This window comes from Cyprinodon variegatus, unplaced genomic scaffold, assembly GCF_000732505.1.
Source record: "Cyprinodon variegatus isolate N-32 unplaced genomic scaffold, C_variegatus-1.0 Scaffold130, whole genome shotgun sequence".
Taxonomy (NCBI): domain Eukaryota; kingdom Metazoa; phylum Chordata; class Actinopteri; order Cyprinodontiformes; family Cyprinodontidae; genus Cyprinodon; species Cyprinodon variegatus.
In genome coordinates, this window is record NW_015150583.1 from 868,997 (window position 1) to 885,407 (window position 16,411).

At 37.5% G+C, this 16,411-nt stretch overlaps 1 protein-coding gene across 1 annotated transcript in view; it reads right to left on the minus strand.

Annotated features, from left to right (window-relative positions):
* The window catches only part of LOC107085668 (neuroblast differentiation-associated protein AHNAK-like), a 25,524-nt gene extending 11,409 nt beyond the window's left edge, over positions 1–14,115 (minus strand). Inside the window, exons 1-6 of the mRNA XM_015376141.1 lie at positions 13,862–14,115; positions 7,286–7,348; positions 3,812–3,869; positions 3,358–3,514; positions 3,024–3,250; positions 1,103–2,900 (exon numbers count right to left, since the gene is read on the minus strand). Of these exons, the coding sequence (XP_015231627.1) occupies positions 1,103–2,900; positions 3,024–3,250; positions 3,358–3,514 (2,182 nt within the window). The 5' untranslated portion in view covers positions 3,812–3,869; positions 7,286–7,348; positions 13,862–14,115. The remainder of the gene's footprint in view (positions 1–1,102; positions 2,901–3,023; positions 3,251–3,357; positions 3,515–3,811; positions 3,870–7,285; positions 7,349–13,861) is intronic.
* Between the last annotated feature and the right edge of the window lie 2,296 nt (positions 14,116–16,411).

The following is a 16,411-nucleotide window of genomic DNA, read 5'->3' on the forward strand; positions in this document are numbered from 1 at the left end:
ACATCTGGTGCTTTCACATCAATATCTGCCTTGGGATGGTCAATATCAACATCAACATCTGGTCCTTCTACTTTGGATCCTTTCATTCCAAATGACGGCATTTTAAATTTAGGCATTTTTAATCCACCTTTGGGGCCCTCAATATCAATATCTGAACTTTCAATGTCCACATCTGGTCCCTCAATATCTCCTTTCATCTCTGGTAGCTTAACATCCACATCACCTTCAACTTTAGGGCCTTTGAAATCTAATGATGGCATTTTAATGGAAGGCATTTCAAATCCCCCCTTTGGCCCTTCAATATCAACTTCTGGACCTTTAAAGTCAACTTCAGGTTTTTTAATGTCTGATTTTATCTTTGGAGCTTGAACATCCACATCACCCTTGAATTTTGGGCCTTTTAAGTTGAAATCAACATCAGGCATGGATATCTTTGGTCCAGATATGCTGGGCATGTTGAATTTGGGTCCTTTCACATTTACATCCGGTCCTTCAATATCTACATCTGGTGCTTTCACATCAATATCTGCCTTGGGAAGCTCAAGATCAATATCAACATCTGGACCTTCTGCTTTGGATCCTTTCATTCCAAATGATGGCATTTTAAATTTAGGCATTTTGAATCCCCCTTTGGGGCCCTCAATATCAATATCTGAACCTTCAATGTCCACATCTGGTCCCTTAATATCTCCTTTTATCTCTGGTAGCTTAATATCCACATCACCTTCAACTTTAGGGCCTTTCAGATTAAGATCAACTTCTGGAACATCAACTTTCGGGCCTTTGAAATCTAACGATGGCACTTTAATAGAAGGCATTTGAAATCCTCCCTTTGGCCCTTCAATATCAACTCCTGGACCTTTAATGTCAACTTCAGGTGTTTTCATGTCTCCTTTTATCTTTGAAGCTGAGACATCTACATCACCCTTAAAATTTGGACCTTTTAAGTTTAGATCAACATCCGGCATGGATATCTTTGGCCCAGATATGCTGGGCATATTGAATTTGGGTCCTTTCACTTTTACATCCGCTCCTTCAATATCAACATCTGGTGCTTTCACATCAATATCTGTCTTGGGAAGGTCAATATTAACATCTGGACCTTCTACTTTGGGGCCTTTCATTCCAAATGATGGCATTTTAAATTTAGGCATTTTGAGTCCAGCTTTGGGCCCCTCAATATCAAAATCTGGCCCTTCAATGTCCACATCTGGTGCCTTCATATCGCCTTTAAACTTTGGCAGTTTAATATCAACATCCCCTTCAACTTTTGGACCTTTCAGTTTCAGGTCAACATCTGGAGCATCACCCTTTGGACCTTTGAGATCAAAGGATGGCATTTTTATGGAAGGCATTTCAAGTCCTCCCTTTGACCTTTCAATATCAACTTCTGGACCCTTTATTTCAATACCTGGTGTATTAATATCTCCTTTTAACTTTGGAGTTGAAACATCTAAATCACCTTTGAATTTTGGGCCTTTTAAGTCTAAATCAACATCTGGAATGGATATGTTTGGTCCAGATAGGCTTGGCATGTTAAATTTGGGTCCTTCCAGTTTTGTGTCTGCCCCCTCAATGTCAACATCTGGTGCTTTCATATCAATATCTGCATTAGGAAGGTCCACATTAACATCTTGACCCTCTACTTTGGCACCTTTGATTCCAAATGATGGCATTTTGAATTTTGGACCCCCTTTCTTGCCTTCTAAGTCAACAATTGGACCTCCAATGTCTACATCTGGACCCTTTATATCTCCTTCTATGTTTGGCAGTTTAACATCAACACTCCCTTTCTGGCCTGTTAGGTTAAGTTTATCTGTAACACCACCTTTTGGACCTTTTAAGTTTACTGATGGCATTTTTATAGAAGGCATCTCACCCTTTGACCCTTCAGTATCAATTTCTGGACCTTTAATGTCAATTTCTGTTGTTTTAATGTCTACTTCTGTCTTCGGTGTTGAAACATCCATGTTACTTATTATTTTTGTACCTTTCAAGTTGAAATCAACATCCGGCATGGTTATCTTTGCTCCTTTCAGTTTTGCATCCTGTCCTCCAAAGTCAACATCTGGTGCTTTTACATTAATACCTGCCTTTTTGAAGTCGATATCAATATCTGGGACATCAGCCTTTGGACCTTTTAAGTTAACTGATGGCATTGTAATTTGGGACATGCTTTTTCCTTCAGTGTCAACTTTTGGACCTTTTATGTCAATTTCTTTTGACACTTCTGTGCTGCCTTGACCAGGGGTTGTGGTGTTTAATGATGATATCTTTACATTAGGCCTTTTAAAACTGACTTCTTCTTTGCCAGACTTTAAATCAGAATTGGCAATTTCTACTTTGGTTCCTAATGTTTTACCTAATATAGTTTGTGTTTTTGACTCATCTATGCTTCCAGCTTCATCTTCTTCAGTTTCTCTGAAGACTTTAGAGCCTTCATGGCCTATTACTCCAAAGTTAGGTCCTTTAAATCTGACATCCTTTGACATTATAATTGTCTTTGACTGATCTCCACTACTACCCCTGTGTGTTTCTGATGAGATACCTTTAGCTCCAGTGTGGGTCACACTGTATGGTTCAAAAACACCCTCTTCTGCCTCCACTTTTGATAAAGGGCTTCCATGCAAGATTCTGACACGTGGAGAGCCATCTCCAGATTCATGTCTTTGTCCTTTGAAGTCTGGGCTTGAAAGTTCTAGTTTCTCACTTACACCACTTGGCATTTCCACTGTGTACGTAGTGATACGTCGAGTGATGGTTGTAATCGTACTGCCATCACTGCTGGTGCTGCTATGCCGCTCTGTACGAACATCCACTCCCTCTGCAAGGTCTTCAGATTTCAGCCTCGGTTTAATTTTTTTTGTGTATATCCTCTTGTAGTCCTCATCCTCTCCACTCTGTATCAGAATACAAATAGGTGTATTATGATATAGAGAACAGGGTCATATTTGATATAGCAATGGTTCAAAGTATCTCTAAATGTTTGGTTAATAAATGATCAGCTGAATAATAAAACTTACCAGAATTACTTCTGGACTGGATCCTCCAAACTGTGTCTTCCCTTCCCATGTAAGAGTTCCCATTGGAGAACGACATGGTGTGTTCAATGGTGAGTAGCAAGGGGATTTATCACCTTTGTTTTGTAGCTTTAGTCCAACTTTGTGTTTGTTCAATGTTTTCAGTAAATCTGCTGTCTCTTCTGAGCTCATATTTTCAAAGTAGATAGTTGCACCAACGATCTGATCACCTACGAATGAGCATGAATGTTTGCTTTAAAAAATCAAGTGTATAACACAATGCCTGGTGAAAGAAACAACTTCACAATTGATGAAAGACACTACAATAATGTACTACCTTCATATACTTTTCCAGATCGTGCTGCAGGGGACTCTCCTTTCACCTCCTTGACTAAGAGCTCCCCTCCACTTGTGTGTTCAATGGTCAAGCCAGTTTTATCAGGACCCTCCCAATCCTGAAAGAGTACTTCCCTGGTATCATCTTCGTCAGCCATCTGTAAAAGGTGATCAAAACACATGTACAAATACAAATACAACTTTAAAATGAATGTTTAGAGACTCCTTTGAAATCATATCAAGTTTGATGTTTGGCATTTTTTTATATTTTCATTCAACTGAAAAATTACAGTATTTACAGAACAATAAAAACTCTGGAAAAGGAAAAGATATTGTTTAGGTTAGCATCACCTTATCAATGTTGTAGTTTTGGGCCTTTTCGTGTCAACTGATTTAGGTATTCTGAGCCTGATTTTTCAGTCTCAAATAAATAGATGTAGATACTATGATGTTACCTTTATTTGTTTTCCTGTAATCCAGCCCTGGTGAGAGAAAAATAGTGATGCTGTTTTCCTAAAGAAAAAAAAAAAAAAAAAAAAAAAAAAAAAAAAAAAAAAAAAAACGAAAAGAATGAGAAAAAATATATTCAATAATTTATTTCAAGTATTTCTCATTAGAACAAAAAAAATGTGATAAAGATAAACTGGTTCAAAAGACCCACATATGAACACTAGGTGGTGTTAAATCTCAATTGACCACACAGCTTCCACTACCTAAAAGAACCATAGTGCCAACTACCTTCTTTTGGAATAATGCTGGGCTATGTTTTGTAAATTTAGGTGGAGTAAGACCACACCTTGCCCTGTGGAAAGCATTCAAATCATATGCCTACACCAAGCTCAATAAATTAAACAATGATGGTGTTCAGCTTTACAGAAACATACACTGCAGAAAGCTGAGCAGAGAACATACATGTTCCCAAATATGTGAATGTAAACTATTATTTTTGAAAATAAATAATCAGATTGACAAATGGTAGTGGAAATCAAGTAATTGTTCAAATTTATTGTTTATGTAAATTGTTTCTGTCCCTTCATGTAAGTAAAGATTGTCTTCCTTTCCTCCTGTAAAAATCGGGTTAGACTGTTTGTGGAAATTCTGTCTTGAGATCAGATTCATTCATAACAATTTCAAATTCATGTGAGTAAATAAAAGGATATTTAGGAGGGAATACATTATTGATTTTATTTGATTAAAAAAAGGTAAAATTATACATTTTCTTTAAAGTCTCTCTCTTAGCTATAAGTATAATCTAGATCCATGAGACAATAGTGAAACATTTTGAAAGGTGTGTCTTTCATAACATTTGGTATATAGTAAAGAATATTTCAGCGTCAAAACTTATATTGTATCATGCAACTTCAAGAACTTTAATGAATAGTCATAACTGATCGAAAAATGACATGTACTTTCTTGTAAAAAGCCTTGAATGAGATTGTTCAGCCATCAGCTATTAACTTTAAGTCAAGCTCATGGTATATATGGTTTATGCTAGAGGACAATGCTCAGAAGCACTCTAGCAAATCCACCTTTAAATTAAAGGTTTTGAGGTGAACTAGCCAAAAAAAAGACTTATATCTCTGGAGTGCCAGGATTCAAAACAAGTAACTCAGACTGAAAACAGTCTAGTTTAATTATAAAGAATTCTGCAAAGATGAGTGTCAAAGTTCTTTCAAATCAATATTAAAAGGTCTGTAACCAGTTATCACAAATTTTGATGAAAGTCATTGACATGAAGGTAAGCACCAGGCCTGGAGGGGTTAATTGGAAGGACCTGGAAAGTTCCAGATGGGCCGGTCTTATTTTTGGGCCACAAGGGCTCTTGATGTTTTTTTTTTGTATTCTGTGAGTAGATCCCCTGCATGTCTACCACCATCCCTGGGCTACCTCAGCCTACACTGACAGCTTTTTTTTCCCCTGATGCAACATGTCGGTGCACTCAGACGGTCAATGGTGTCTTTAAGTTGGAGGGTAAACGGAGCAAGGATGGCGCAGAAAAAAATCAACATTAAAGAGAAAAGCTCTGGAAACAGACGCTGCTAAATGTACAAAAATTGACAGTTTTCTACTTGGAACTTTGAAAGACAGAGAGAATGGGTAAGGCAAGTTGTTGAACTTTGCTTGCCAACCACTGAACTCGTTAATCATCAAGTCATTGTATTGTGTGGTGCTGTGGAGAATAATTTAATGTTATATAGTTTAAACATAATGCAATGCTGCATAAATGGGAATATTTGTCTTGTAGCCCCTGAGTCAGTGGTACTATACAGCGGCACCAGTACCAGATTAGTCTAACTAGCTTTTGGGGCACTGTTGAAGGGTAAAGATGCACCTTTACACAAGTGAATTAATAGACTGGCTCTGAGACCCTGCGGACACAGGGATGCATGCAATGCTTTGAGGTAACCTTAAACCTTGTTAACCTCTCTGTTTAAAATAGCCTTTTTCCAATAGCCTGGAATAAGTAGCACACCCAAGGACTGAGTTGCACACCCCACCACCAATGAAATGTATGTTAGTTTAGAGTGGCTTAGTGTTTATGATACAGATAAAACTAAATGTGAGTACAACTGCTTAATTCTTCCCTTCTTCAATTTATCTCACTCTGTGTATCCCCACTAAAGTATCAATTTAACTCTTTGTTGTGTCACTATGGAGAAGATAAAAAACAGTGTTATGGTTAACTTTAGCCAGAAAAGTGAAGTATTTTTTTTCTTAGATTAAATGCACTTAAAGCATAAATATACTGCTAAACTAAAAAGTATTAAAAAAACAATTCTGTTCACTTTGTTTTTAACAAACACAATTAAACGTGTGTATATCCCAAACATCTACATCCAAACTTCACTAGTATAAATATATATTTTTACGCTTAATGCTTATTGCTAAAGAACCTATTAAGAAACTCAAACATTTATTTTTGTATTTTTATCTCGAAATTTCACTCTAAGGACACTCTAAGGACAAGGCCCATGAATCAACTTTGTATCCATATTTGTTTCTCTATCTAAATCTTTCAGTAAATCTTTCAGATGCATTACCGCAATGCACAGGGTCCAGTGGATATGATTCTTTTACTCTTTTTTTCCCCCCTTTTTTCTGTGAACAAACTTTGTCTTGGGTACCCTTCCTTTACTAATCCTTGATATATTTTAGGGCAATTTATGGTTTTTGATTACACAAAATAAGATTTGAAAAATGGTAATCCATAAACTTGATCTAGGATAATCACATGATTTGATAGAGAATTTGCTCCACATTGGGTGAATAAATACGGCTTTGTTCTCGAAATCATAAGACAAGCATGCAGTGGGTGACTCTAACTGTTCAGACAACATGACATTCAAATTAACTTCCCTCATAAGATGTGTTTTTTTATAACTAAGAGCTTTGAAGCAAACCATAAATGATGTGACAATGAAAGCAGGGGGAGTCTGACAAGCTTGTCTGTCATGTTTTATTACGATCTGGTATGTGTGCTGGGAAGAGGGGGCGTGGGGAAGCTAGACAGACTGAAGCTTCTGATAATAAAGCGCAACCACAGAAAATTCTGGGTGTCCATGCCTTCTTGTTTACCCACAAGAAGTTGTTCATATTTTTATTTTGTTTTTAAGGTTTTGTGTGGAACCCAAGTAAACAGCACAACCTTGGCAGGCTTATGAGCTGTTTTATAAGAAGGCTTTAAGTTGAACAGGTGGTCTCTTGAAGAGGAGCCAAATGTCAGGCAGCAATGTTTTACACAGCTAAACAGAGCAGCCATGACCATTAAGGTTCAAAGGCGGCCTTAAAAAAGACAATGCAAAAGTAGTTTTTCATCCAGTCACATAACAGATTGTTAGAGTGGTGAGATTAACAGTATGTAAGTTAACTTTCTTTGAACAAGTCAAGGGTGTTGTGAGACAATCCCTGACATGTTTGAGGACACATACCTTGGACTGCTCAAGCAAATCAAAGGGCTTCAGTCTGCTTCTTGTATTCTTCTTTTTTTACTTCTGTTAGAAAACAATACAAAACAGAATTGGGGTTAGTGAGGAATTTGTAAACATACTTCTAAATAACCTTAATGAGGTTAAGGCTGCAAAAAAGTCTGTCAATACTCCAGCAGGATAACAAGATGCCTTCTTCAGTTACAGTACATAGGTAAGAAAATTACATTGGTGTTGCATCACGAGATGCCTCAGTTAAAGACACAATTCTTTAAGGTTTTTCTGGATAACTCATATGATGATTAATCACCAAGTAGAGACCTTCATGCTCAAAGAACCAGCAATACCAATACTGGCCCAGCTAACTAAGCATGCAAAAATGCCTTTTGCATAAATCTAAAAACCTGCATCTTGTGGCCCTTTTTTTAGGATGTAGGGAGAAAAGTTGACATCTTTTCCACTAAATGTTATGGTTAAGTTTAATGTTAAACTTAATTTTTTCTGTTTTATTTTTATTGTTGAGTTTGTGACTGAGAAGTAGAAAACCATTGAGGGCCAGTCACGGGATCCCAGCTGGCTTTAAAAATCAATTGTTGCAGCATTCACATTTATCATTCTGATCTTCAGCTTCAGTAGCCAAGTCAGTCTTCCATCTACCTGCCTCAACTAGCCGGATTTCTTAAAGGTCTTATGCGGATTCATCATGTCAACATTGTGACATATTGTGAAACAAAGCCTTCTTTTTGTGAATTAGAGAACAAACAGAACTCAGCTTGCTGCGAGTATAGAAAGGCATCTATCAGTGGGAACATGTCGATATTGTCAAATAACTCCCTAACTCTCTTATTAAAGTTCTTCTGGACAATATCCTATTTTCATTGTAAGCCACTCTGTCCATTACTTAGATTTAAAAAATGCTAAATAGCAGGGTTTTTCAAGAAAAAAACATTCTCTCAATAGTCATGTGCTAAACTTTTTGTGCAATGCACCTTAATACAAATAAAATAAAATGTAACTTAAAAGCCATGATTTGACAAAGAGACTTCTTGTTGCTTATTTATCTATTTTACCAATTAATATCACAAGCTTAATTTTTGGTGTTCCAAATTGCTGATTTAAACATATCCGGTACTCAGTACTCAGTTATATTTGTGTTGGGATACACACAGCAGCTGTGTACACTTTCCAGTCCATCCTCCTGTTACAGAAAGGTGTGAATCAGACGGCCTTAGGAAGAGTCATTTGGATACTGTCTGACTAAACCCTTAAAATACATGAGTAACAATCTAATAAATAAAATGGGATGGAAGTAAGCTCAATCATTAATCTCCAAAGAGGTTCCCACAGCATTTTTTAGCCTTGGTTATACCCAAACCATAAGATTTGATGCATGCACCAGTAGTGAGAATGACCTAATAAAAAAATTACATGGAACTGCGCATAGAGACAGTATATTACACAAGACAGATGAAGAAAATGTTGCTTTGCCTATATGTTGCTTGCAGAGTGAGGCGCTTACTGTGCAACCCCACCCAGGCCTCTAGTCACACACATTCCTTGATAGAGCTGTCAGGCCAACTGGAAGAGAGCCCAGCCTCTCCCTACAGTGACTAACTGCACAGAAATGTCCCTCTTTCTCTCTCACACTGATTCCAGCTTCATTGCTTCCCGCCCACCCCATACTCTGCTCAGTCGCTCCCACCTCTGCAAGTGGGCCCACCACACCCCCTAAAATTCTAGGTTATACACAGATAAACAAGAGCCCCACTTCCAGCTGGATATGTGATCCAAATGGCACAAAACAGCATAATTTCTATAAACTAACACAAGGCACCAACTGGTTATCATTTAACTTAAATCTCTGATCATATTTTTGATAAGAATATCTTTTAGAGGCTTTCAGTTTCATTTAAACCAGTTTTCCAAACTCCTGCAGCACGTATCAGTTTAGCCGTCATAATTTTCACATAAGCAGGTCACAATGTGGCGAAAAGTGATGAAGGAAATGAAAGCTATTCGGCCTGTTTGATTGCCAAATCTAATCAATTTGGTGCACAGAGAAGGGAAGCAATGTGACACTTATTACATCTCACTGCTTAGTATATATCAAGCACAGTAATGTTGAGGAAAGATAAGATTTGATTATGAGCAAATAGAGAAAGTCCTGTGAGCAGTGAGACAAAGAGGGGACTTGGAGAAGTGAGCAAATAAGTGTTGTTGTCAAAACAGAATGGTCTCCCTGTTTCCTTTTGCCGCATTGGTGTTTGACGCAGCAAGTAAAACAAACACAAAAAGAGACTCAGCAGGCCTCAGCCTGCGGTCATTCCTCAAAGAAGCAGATAGGCTATGCATGTATGACACATATAAAAAGGAATGACCATCAAAATAAATGGTTCCTTTCTGCTCGCAGTGCTCCCATTCCCCGAAGAAAACCACAAGTCCTGTATAAGACCAAAGCCTGTCTGCTGACACCAGAATGGTTGGCTGCTTGTTAAACTATTGGAACTTTGGCAGGAGTCTGACAAATGGAAAAACTAAGAAGTCCTTCTCTTTCTTTTACAACATCACAAACAAGATCAACTAATTCATCTAATTATGTCTGTAACTCAGTCTTTGGTGCTATGTCATAACCAATGGAAAACTCAGACCTATGTATCTTACATTAGATGAGGAGGAATGATGTAACTGAGAGCTCCCTCCTTATTTGAACTTTGTTGTGTGTCCCACCTGCAGACAACAAAGCGGGGCGTAGGCGGCTTGCTTTAAATATTCTCTCATAAATGTTTCCTGCTTTTTTTTTTTTTTTCATATGTACATCCATTTTTCAGGAGGTTATTTCCATCCTTTTAAAGAAAAGTGTTAAAACCAATTGTGCTCATGACACAAGTATAAACATTCCTAAGTTGTATCAAAGGGGAAGAAAGTGAAATAAAATAACAGTAGATAACAACAGCATTAAAGGTATTTAAAAGAAAATAGCTTTAGGTTTGTTTTCTAAATTATGAGAAACAAAATGCCTTTTCCTACCTATGCATACATAAAAAAAACAATGCTTTTTTATGACATACCTAGTAACATCAAAAAGGCAGAAAGGACAATGCATTTTAAAACAGGATCATACTCATAAAAAAGCATACATATAAGGGTATGCATGTTTTTCAGCTTTAAGGCAATTAATTATCAAAATGTTTAATCTTACCTCAACTGGTGTTTAAAGTAAAAATAATGTAAAGCCCTTGACGGAACAGAGGACAAAGGGATTATAAATAAAGCTAGGTGGCAACAGAATGTATATGTTTATAGATACATACATTTCTTAGCTACTGAATTCACAGCCTAAGCAAAGTCCATGATATGTATTTGTATAAAGAGCTTTGAGTTAAGATCTGTTGAACTTAAGACAGCATTTTAGACGACGAGCTGAGCCAACCTTGACTGAAAACCTAAACAACATTGAATGCATTCCAAACGTTGCATTCCGTGCCTTGCTCGCTGAAATACTGGACCCCATTCCTTCCTACTAATAGTTTCACTAACAGATGCTGCATGTTGCTCCTTGCATGAGGAAACATGACAGGTTTAAAAGCGAGGAGCCAGGTAAGATTGTACAGTTAAGCAACACTTGTATAAGATTTATTGTTCTGGATGATTCTGTGGAACAGATGTTTGGATGAGCAGCAGTGCAAGTTATAAAGTTATGAGCGCAAAAGAAAAAGGCTGCTGAAAAAGTTTCAGCCAAATAATAAAAAAAAACTACTATAAACAATTATCAACTGAATGCACATGCGTGGGGGAGACCTTTTCTGACTGGATCATATTTCAAAACACAATTTTTCAGTGATAAGACAAGCAAGAGTAACAACAAGGGCTCCTTAGGATCCAACAATCCAAACCAACGCTGGATAGGTGAAAAGGGAGTGGCTGCTGTGTGGATTGCCAAAAGAAACTTCCCAAACGCACATTCTGAACTTATCTGTAACAGAAATGGCACAAAAATGTACCTCTAAAATAGTGTCTGCTGGAGATGTAGTACTCTAGGATCAAGTGAAAAACAAATCCACAGATTTCTCTTCTTTCCTCTTTTTCAGAGCATTTGTCTACCTTCTTTTTAATATGTCAACTCACAAAGCTTCTTCTTGCAACCGCCCAGTCAACAAACCCTCAAGGAAACAGCAAAGGAAGTGTGCTGAAGACCAGTTTCCTTAAGTTTCACTCTGGAGAGCATTAGAAATATCACTTCTCTCGTTCCTGTTGTCAATCAGCAGCACCCAAACAGAGCGTGCAGCTGTATCTGATGTAGCGACCTGACAAACGGCTTAATACAAGTCAGAGTTCTCAGCAATCATAAGACACAGCCTTCTCACTGGGCCTCTAAAGGGGCACAGTAAACCAACTTAGCATGAGAAAAACTACAAACTGTCAATAAAGACATACAAAAATGTCATCTTGTGGTATTCTTGGTATGTTTTTTTTTTTTTTTTTTAAGATAACACAGTGTGCTGCTGCATTTGGAGATGGTGCATGTTTGAACAAACAGTATCCGCCCTTGGCTATGATGGGGCCCTTTTAACTAACAAGCATTTCAGCACCTAACGGTTGGAACAAAATATTTCACAACCTGACAAGGCCTCACTATCCTTAATTTTAAGTCCATGGCTGCTCAGTTATTTTCAAACCAACTCAAACATCTTTTTTACTTTCTTAGCTAAAAGGAAACAACAGGAAACAACAGAACAGCTCAAAATACTTTTTAGATCACTGTGACAATTTGGCTGTTTCAGTAGTGCTTGTTTCAATCAATCAACTTGACAAGAACAATTTGAGACCTGCCAGACATTTACGGCTGCGGGGCACTAAGCGTTAGTTTGGCATACGTGGTAGAAAATGGTGAACAGGGTGGAGCAAAAAGCAGCTCAGAATTTTTGGGTGTGGCAGTGGAGGAGCTGTGGACGACGGGCAACGGTACGCGTTGAAATCTGAATGCTAAGTAAGGTATAGCAAAAAAAAAAATCAGTGTTCTTTTTTATCTAGTCTTGTTTCCACAATTCAAACAGTGCTTCATCTCAAGCATGGTGAGGAGATTAAGTAGCAATGTATGTTTAAACATAGAAGAATATGAGGTTCACATAGATCATCTGAAAACGTCCAAGTTTGGATTTCTGAAAGAGTTTTCACTCATCCTCCCAAAGTGCTAAGTCGTTGCTCCCCTTTTCTATGCCTCAAACCTGGTTTCAATTAGCTTGTCTTTTCCAAACCACTACATTCCATAACTCCCCTCCTCACCCCAGAACCGCCCACCCCCTCACCAACACGCTCTCTGACTCTCTCTCCCTGTCTTCCTCCCGTCTTTTCCCCCCATACACCCTGGCATGGAGCCCAGGTTAAGTAACCCAAGTTGGGGGAAAAAAGTATATATTTTTCTCTGGTTTAGTGTTTTCAATGTATGCTTTTAAGTTAATATTTGCTATAAAAAAAGACTACACAGACATTCCATGTTTCATAAAAAACATCTATAACAAAAAACCATAAAACAAAAACTTAAAAGAGAAAAGTTAACATCAGTCAACATGCCCCCTTATGTATACTCAGGATGTTGAAAGAGTTCAACTACAACTGCTATAGTGTGTATGGGCTGCTTTTTTTTTGTCTGTAAAAGGGTGCGCCTCTCTACAGAGACAAGAAGGGAGAGGAAAAAAAAAAAAAGAAGTAGGAGAAGGGAGGTGAAGGAGAGAGATCCACACCCAAACTTGTTGCTGCAGGCTTTAAAAGGGAAGTACCTTCACTTTTCGCAACATAACAAAAGGTGGAGTAAGAAAAATGAAAATGAAAAATTAAATCATAAACGCAACCTGATTATTTTCTATCCATTTACTGGAACATAATTTCAACTGGAAAATCCTTTTTAGAGTTATTTTCTAGCAATGAGGATACAGATTTTGCATACATGTCATATGTATGTATGCAGAGATGCATTTAATTATCTAACCAGTTCAGAATTATTCATCTTATAGATTCCCTATCTTTATTTCTGAAATAACTTACATTTTTGAAAAGGTTTATTTAAAACTTTTGTACTTGTTCTACCTCTATTAAGGTAAAATAAAGTGCGCCACTGCAGTTGGAACCTCAGCATTCATGTAGCTGCGAGTACACACCCACTTTTAATTTAAATGAGGTTTCAAGTGTGCAATGGGATCCACACCTATTTTATTTTACCTTACACAAAAAAGCAGAAATACAATAAAAAAATCAAATCTTCACAGAACTTTCTTTAGAAAAATAACCACTTCTTTTTAAAATACCACAATATGTGAGAGTAGATTAACACATTTCATAAAGCAGGGCACTGTCAATGCAATCTTACAGCAAACACTAAACAATCAGTCGACAGTCGACTCTTGATAAAATAAAGCTATGCAGACTGATAAAACAAACACTTTTGCAACTAAGCTGTTAGAATTTATTGAACTACTTAATCTGATAGCCTGATAACTATAAAGTAACAAAAAAGTTTGCTAAACTTCACAGTACCCTAAAAAAGGAAATAAATAAAAATACATATATATATAAATTCCTTACCTGTGCGCAATCTTTGCGCCAAAGAAGCCTCACACCCGCTTGAGCATCCTTGAAAACATGTCTTCTCACCTTCGCCCCAAGTAGAGCACTTTGCACACTGCCACAAGTTTGCAGTCTGTCAGGAGTCTGTCTCTGTTTTCCTATTTCTTTACCAGCTAGACTTCCAGGGCGTTTTCTCTCCCCTCCTCCCTCTATCCCTCCCTTCTCTGAGTTGATTTAAGCCTCTACTTTGTTTTTTGTTTTTTTTCCTCCTCTGTGTGGCTTCTACTCTGAGTTAAGCCAAGTGGTTGGACTTGGTGCTGGGTAGGGCTCCTCGTTCACAGAGGGAGGGGACTGCAAGGGAGGGGACCTGTAGAGGGAGTGGCCCTCAGCACTGGGACCACCCACTGTTCCACATAAAAGGCTCTAGAAACATGCACAGAGAGGGCCTAGTTCTACTTCATGGAAGAAAGGAATATTAAACTATGCTAAGTGCACTCCAAATCAACAGCTCTAAATAGTGAACATCCATGTAAAATCACCTTAATATCAGTTAATAGCATATATAGTGACACACACACAGTATAACACAGCACATCGTAGGTATCATATGACAGACAATTGCATAAACATGTTATTAAACCTCTGAAATCACTGTACACAAGCTAATACAATGTTATTGTTAACTAAATAATTAGTTGCAAAAAAATCCATGTAAATTTTAGTGTGAGCTATTTAAATTACAAAACCATTGTAAAGGCCAATTTATCTTCATTGAAGCAGATCTTCTATAGCAGAAAATGGCCACTGTAATGGTAGTTCATGTTTCAAAGATTATTATAAAACTCTGTAATTGTTAGAGTAACTCTAGAGTAACACTCCCCATCTACCAGACCACTGTCATTCGAAAATGTGAAAAGTGATTAAAACCAATAGTTTACTTCAAGCTCCAATACAAAAGCAGGAAATATAAATAAGGCCAGTTTTCAGTTAAACACTTGGAAACTGCTTACAGTTGTGGAGTTTTCCATACATTGGAAAATAAAAGGAAGGTATTATGCAATATAAGAAATGTTCATGTTCAACAACAGCTCTGCAGAAAAGATCACCCGGGGTTATCTGCACATATTTGGCCAAGCAGCTGGGTTATACTTTAATATATCTGCTAAAGTGAATCAAGTATTTATAATTAAGTAACACAACCTTTTGTTCCACGGTTCCCAGATCGCCTTCTGTTCCATTTTGTCTAATACAACTTGTGTGGTGTTATTTGAACTGAGGTGAGAAACGGATTACTATAGGAATTATTTTGACATGTTGTAGCTTCCAGAAATTTCTTCTAACCAAAAAAATCTCCTGACCTAAATCTCATAAAGGATCCGTGGTACACTGTCGAAGGAAATCAGAAACCAGCACAAATAATAGTGACAGGTTCAAGGTTAATGTCAAAGCAACTTACACTTCCTTGGCATGTCAGCAAAGGAGCCTACATACCAGCTCACAATGATGCAGTCATTTATGTGAAAGAAGTACAGGCCAAGCACTGGGCTGTTTTACTGTCCTTTGCTTTTTATGGACATACGTTTCTGTAAAAATAATTTTAAATAATTTTAAATTCAATTTAGTTTATTTTTATAGCGCCAATTCACAACACATGTCATCTCAGGGCACTTTACATTTTACCAGACCATACAGTCAAACTGATTCAAAGTTTTATATCTAAGGAAAACCAGTTGATTGCATCTACTCATTGACTCAAAGGCAATCCCTCACACTAAGCATGCTTGTAGTGGCAGTGGAGAGGAAAAACTCCCTTTTAACAGGAAGAAACCTCCAGCAGAACCAGGCTCAGTGTGAGCAGCCATCTGCCGAATCCGACTGGGGTTCAAGGAGACAGAAGCAGAGATACAAAAAGCAGCTATAAAAGGCGGCCCAGTCCAGGGAACAAACAGCCAGGCACACGAGCTCCGAGCCAGCTCCCATGTCAGAGGATGAAGAGAGCACATCCAGCCAGTCACAGTCAGAGAAACAGGACTACACTGGAAAACAGGCAGATCTCCAACATCTATAAACAAAAGTGTTGATGGCAGCAGCACAGCTGATATTTCTCTCCAGGATGGTGTCACAGCCAAACAGGAACAGATGAGGCAAAGCTACTCTGAGAAAAAGCAGAGAGAGCAGAACGTTAATAATATTCAATTTGATAAGACACTGAACGCTGGATTTTCTTTCAATTTTAAAAAGGAACAAAAACCAATACTTTTTCATATATAGAAAACTAAGTGGGTTTTTTTTAACAGGATTATAATAAAAGGAATAACCTCTGTGTTCATATTGTAGTTCAATTTGTTTCATCGTAATTGTTATTTGTAGATTGACAATAATTATAAGAAACAGTTTATAGTGGCTTTTGTCCATAATACTCAATGAAATTATTGTGATTTGAGTTAGGTCTTTTCTGAAAAATTCAGTGAGACACTGTAATTGGTATGATAGAATTACTTATTATAAAGTTTGAACATGTGGTTTTAATAACGGTAAAGGGTGCTCTTTGTTATTCCAAATCATTTC